General features: G+C 39.0%; 1 protein-coding gene across 7 annotated transcripts in view; it reads right to left on the reverse strand.

Annotated features, from left to right (window-relative positions):
• LOC124160608 (glutamate receptor ionotropic, kainate 2-like) overlaps nt 1–5,761 on the reverse strand; it is a 491,042-nt gene extending 485,281 nt beyond the window's left edge. For all 7 annotated transcript variants that reach the window (XM_046536495.1, XM_046536501.1, XM_046536497.1 and 4 more), the window contains exon 1: nt 4,798–5,761. In XM_046536495.1, the coding sequence (XP_046392451.1) occupies nt 4,798–4,909 (112 nt within the window). In that variant the 5' untranslated portion in view covers nt 4,910–5,761. The remainder of the gene's footprint in view (nt 1–4,797) is intronic.
• Nucleotides 5,762–6,000: the final 239 nt, after the last annotated feature.

Here is a 6,000-nt window from a genome sequence, read left to right on the forward strand (position 1 = left end):
AATCACGGTAAAATTCACATTTTTTAAACCTTCGGCATAAATGGGTTGATATTATCCTACTATTACCTTCAACAAGTTGGTCTATATTTATATGGAAGGAAAAGAGTTATTTAGAACGTGGTTCCGCATTGGCGATTCAAAGTCGCTTAAGAAAACAGCTCAAAGGTTTCCAGAGCCTGCAGAAGATCATAGAAGAAATGAATGAAGAGCTCTGTAAAATCAATCTTCAGCGTAAAATATGATGACTTTGGTGAAATGAAATTTTCAAAACAAATGATAAATTGCAATCTACTCATCAATGCAAGTCAGACATCCAGCAATGAAATGACAAAATAGTGAATCAAGACTAGGCGCTTTCGTAAGACGGATTTGTCTTCGATTCGGCAAGGCATTGCATAGTTATTCATCCAGCATTGCCAAGACCGGCACCCATCCAAAATAATGTCCTATTTCCGAGTTCGCGAAGATGCATCACAACAAGAGAGCAATAAATAAATCGACTTATGAAGTCGGAGTGTGGATTGAAATAGCTTTCTCGCCCCTCCCCCCAAATCCAAAGTATCTGAATGCATCTAGGAAATGCCATTTCTTATTCCCGCTCCTTTCCAAAAATGCAGGACTCTCGAATCAGAAAATTCCATTAACGTGTCTTACAACGGATCAAGGAAGATGAGCAGTAATATTTGCACGCTAAAACGCTGTTATTTTTTGGGCTCAAGAGAAATTACTTCTTTCAAAGCACTTACGGATTGTTTACCGTCCACTAAAAGCTTCATATTTGTCGCAGCGTTCAGAAATGAGCTTCAAGAAATACGCGCATCCATTAGTTAGTTGACATAAAAATTATGAGGCTAAATACACATTGTAATAAGCATAGAATGTACATTTGAGTATAATAATAGGCAGAATTTGCCATTAAAATATTTAAACACGCAAGGTCATCCATCTAGCAAAATAGTAAAATACGTTGAAATACAACCACCTCACCTGAAAATCTAGCTTTAAAGTGTAGGCCAACCATAATAATTTCGGTGTGCATCCGAGCTCAATACGAGTAAATTAGGCTTATAGAGAAACATGCATATCGATGGCTAAGTTCCAACAACATGTATTTAAAAAATAGCAACTTTACAGAAGAGTAAAAGAAACGATTTATATTTTTAATCGTACACAGAAATTAAAAACCAAAAATTTATAAAACTGAAAAAGAAGCTTAGATTTGCAAACAAATTTGTTTTTTTGCTAGAATTTAATTTTTTATGTCATTACACTTTGTTTAAGATACCTGTCTCAAACCGGGAAAATTTTGAGATACGTATTGTTAGAACCTAGCCATCGATATACACATTTGCGTTTACATTAATTGCCATAAACGTTTGACCAAAAAAATTTTATATCCAGTTCGAGTTGATGAGGAATTACTCTCCACCACACTCTCAAAATTTCCTGAGATTTTCTAAAGGATGTAAAATAGGATTATTCCAGATTTTCCTGATCTTTAAGGTTATTGAACCCTGTATCTTAAATATTTTTAATTCTTTATTTTTTGTAATTTAAAACTCCGATACAATAAATATTATAGCAAGATTACGTCTACATAGGGTAGACATTTTTTTACAAAATCTCTCAATGTTATAATGAGTACTGAACGTAATAAATAAATATAATAACTCAACATGCAATTCCAAAATAAATACAGAATGTTATTACTATTATCGCAGTGGCATACGGAAATGATTTTGACATATGACTTGTTACGCATAAGCTGAATTCTCCTTTTAGAGCTCATATTTAAAGACTAATGTGGTGAAAACTAATAACGGTTTCTAAGAATTATTTTTGATTCCGAAGAAAGCAAATACGGAAATTTACCAAGATTAAGGATAATAAAAAGTAAACGGTGATGGACCTCTATGGATTAGAATAAATAAGTGATGAACAAGGAAATATTGCCTGCATGTTAGAAGTGACAAATCAAATAATCGAGGCAACCCTGGTCCCATGAACCAATGTTAACAGAAAAAAATCCTTTGCAGAAAAAAAAGGATGTTATAGTTCATTTTGCAAACAATGATAATAAATAATAACAAAACAGCAATCGAAAAGAAAATTTTTACCACGACGTTGATAATTAACTAGAGCATAACGCTGAAATTCATGATTTTCATCTTAGTGGGAAGAAGGCAGGATCGGTCAGCTCCAGTCATCTAAAAGAGTGCTATTCAGTCTCCTTGGGCCTCCTAGCCTAAGAATACTGCCAAAAGCATCCAATGAAAAGGTGATTTTTACGTTAGATGCTTCCACTTTGTAGAATGACCTCCATCATACTACACAAGGGTACTCTTATATTGAATAGATTGGTAGGGGAGAACTTGATGAGTATGAAGAATTGTTTCATAGAAAAAACTTGGTTAAAGCTGTAAATAAAATTTGACCCAGTAAAATCATTTTATAGATGTATTCTAATGATGTGGTAACGTAAAAAATACCTGTTTGTGAATCACTCCGGTGTGTCCCTCAATCCACGTTGAACTTCAATGACAAGTATGGCTAATTATTCCCATGGATTATAAATAATATTATTTTTCTTCTTCGCTTATTCTATATTCTTCCCCTCAATCATGGTTTGTATACTCCCCACTCAGCTAAGACTTCTCTCTATTGAAAGTAGTGAAAACTCAACTGCTTACATTATCTTATACTTTTTTCTAATCTTTAAGCGTTAGCGCGATATTTGGAAACAGAAAAAACCAGTGGGTCAGGTTTGCAAAAAGCTATCATTTCATCATCTGAGAGGGGCCGACTAATATTTCCAAAATACCCACATAAATGTATAAGAAAACTATGTGCAATACTATTACGACCCATTTCAAATCCATTATTGTTTATTTAAGGCTATAAATATTACGAAAACAAGAATGACGGGAGATAGGAATGAATCAATGGGTAATAACCTAAAACAGTTGAAAATTACTATGCAATTTTGCATCTCGTTTGGCCCATATTCTGTACAAAGCATATCTTTTTGAAATATCAATACAGGCAGGTAAAACGTGTGTTGCAAAAAGTTTTACTTAAAAGAAACTTAATTTTGTAAAACATTATTAGTGTTATACAGAATCGTCTGAAAACCAATCATTAAAACCATCTCCACCTCACAGGAATACAGGTGATATTTTATTGAAAACTTAGTGACTAATTTACCTATGGAAGACTACTTAGAAGGAAGGAATTAATGAATGGAGGACGATAATTGAATACTGCAAATTTCTGGACGTTAATTAAAAATCTTAATAATGTGATAGTTGCGGTAGCGTAGAAATTATTTTGCTAATTAGCAATCAATAATTGAAATTGAGTCCATGGTTATATTTCATTCATGTACATTACGTAAATCGAATGAGAAATTGAGATAAGGATGAGGAAGATAAACATAATATTGCCAATTTGAGAATACCTTAGTAATCTGGACGTAAATTTTTATTTGTCAGAGATAATGAACTTTTTATCGCCTACAGTAGAATTAAACACAGTGAAGTATGGTATTTGGAGGAGATAACCAATACCTAAGGACATTGCAAAGTCGACATGAGGAAAGGGTACGGAAGGAAGGGCGGAGAGAAACCCGGCGTCGGCATTAGCTAGCTCTAATAGAAAAGAGGACCACGGCCTCACTTCCCATCCGACAAGTGCAGTGCTGCGCTTGATATATTCTCCACAGACTACTCAAAAAATCTTCGCCACCTGGGATGGGAATCCGGACCAAAAAATGAGAAGCTAACACTAGACACCGCGCTAATCCTATCCCCGCAAATAAAATGGCATATATTTGTAAGGCGACACTTAACACATGAAACTTCTTTTCTTGGACATTTGTGCAATGTAAAAAGAAAATGATCTTTGATATTGATTAAAAAGGAAATTTTGTAGCAGCGACATACCAAGAGGACTAGAACACATCATAAAACACGCGATCCAAAGAAACTCACATAAGCCGAAGGCATAACAATAGGTTGGTGCGATGGCGAGGACCATAGTGATATAAAGTCATCGCGTTTATTCAACGAATTAATCGCTATCATAAAAAATGTATAATACCTCGACTTGCCGCTAAGGATTATTAATGCATCGGCCTTCGAAAGTGAAAAGTACATCAATAAATACCTGTAAAATTACTCATAAATATACAATTACTAAGCCAAAAAGTAAAACATGTGAGAAGGTTGTTTTGCAGTTGCTTTAAAACTACAGTCCTATAGTGCCCGGCAGCACATTAAAAGGATGCATCACAGCCCCTCGACCGCTCTTATTTAGTCTTTTAGGTAAAGTATAGCCTATGAAAGCCTTACAGAGTATTTGGGGTATACTCTGTAAGTTAAAATATTCAGAGTATATGGAGTCAAAATTTTCCAGTGTTTTTAACAAAATAAATGCACGTGAAAAAAAAACACGGGAGAAATTCTATTAACCGTTAAGATATTTTTTTGATTGAATCGTTTTCTTAAAACGATTCAATTAAAAAATATATAAACGATTATAAACAAATCAATCCCTTCAATTAGCGGTGCAGAGCATTGAGGATGATTTGTAGATATTCCATCAGGTAATCCCTATTATATACATCTATTTATACAAATTAACACTCAACTGCTTACATAATCTTTACCTTTTGTGCTAATCTTTAAGCATCAGAGCGATATTATGAAGCAAAACTACCCCCGGGTCACGTTACCATTAAGGAAAATCGCGAAAACAAAGGGGCCGTAGATATGTTGAAGAGGGACAGAGTCCACCCACCTATCTTGATGACGGGCGGCAGGGCTGTTACCGCGGTTGCGGCGGCCAGGAGTGCGGCAGCGGTGACCAGTGTCCACGCGGGCGCGGCACCCAGGCCGCGTGGAGCCCTCATGTCGCATCGCCCCGTCCTCACGCACCACGGCCGAGCGGCTCAGCGTCTGGCGGCGGGGGGCGGCCGCCACCGATTCCCTTGCCGCCCCCAGGGCCGGGCCCTCATGCCCCCGCCCCCGCCATCAAGAAGCCCCCGGCTTTCGGTAGCAGGAGTTGAGGACGGCTAAGTCTCCGCCGGGGGTTAGAAGAATCTATGCTGCGAGATCTGTGGAATAGAGGCAGTGGTTGCTGAAGAAATTCCCTCGGAGAAAAATGGTCTCTTCCTTCTGCTGGTCAATCTTCGGAGGCCCTGAGCAGAGCGATGGTCTTAGTAAACACTGACTGCCTTCAAATAGTCAAAATGGGTGTTCTCCAACTCACTTGGCACGTGTCATGAGTATCGCTCTATCCAGAGACTGAGTCTCTCTAAACAGTCGTAGCGGATGGATGATTCGATTTGGCAGTCTAGCGAGAACACTTCCACGCCCACCACTGAGTTGGAGACCTGTGTGCCGGCAGCGGATCTCGATGTATAGAGGCAATGTTTTCAACGCGCGGAGTTAGCGCAATTGATTATTATGACGCCAATAGATCACTATAGACTATAGACCGTGAGTTGGTAAGTCCATAAAAAGTTTGACTGTTGAGCGCGCATCCTAGAAGTGGTTGAGTTTTGTCATGTCCACTATCTTTTGTTTCCAACAGACTCGGCGTGAAGTAGGAGTGAGCAGGTCTAAATAGAGTCCTTGACCTCGGTGCTAGAGAACGCCTCAGTCATATGGGGTGGTAGACGGAAGTCCGAGTGACTGGTGGTCCCGCTGGTGTAGCGACCTACTCCTCGGGAGCGCCGGGGAATGGGGGTGCTGCTCTTCACCCGGCTCTGTCGACTGGCAAACTGCCTGGCTACGCGTGGATTTCCTACCACCCCTCCGACGGAGATTCACCCTCCCCCGCCCCGCTTCCCTCCCCTCACTCCTCCCTCCAACGAACCCCCTTGTATGTGCACTCCCCTGACTCGCCGTGAATTCACCCTTCCATCCCTCCCTCTGAGAGAAACCCTATTCGTCTCCTATACGTGTGTGGGTCTGCCCACCTTATACACTCACATACACC

Source organism: Ischnura elegans, chromosome 6 (genome assembly GCF_921293095.1).
Source record: "Ischnura elegans chromosome 6, ioIscEleg1.1, whole genome shotgun sequence".
NCBI lineage: Eukaryota > Metazoa > Arthropoda > Insecta > Odonata > Coenagrionidae > Ischnura > Ischnura elegans.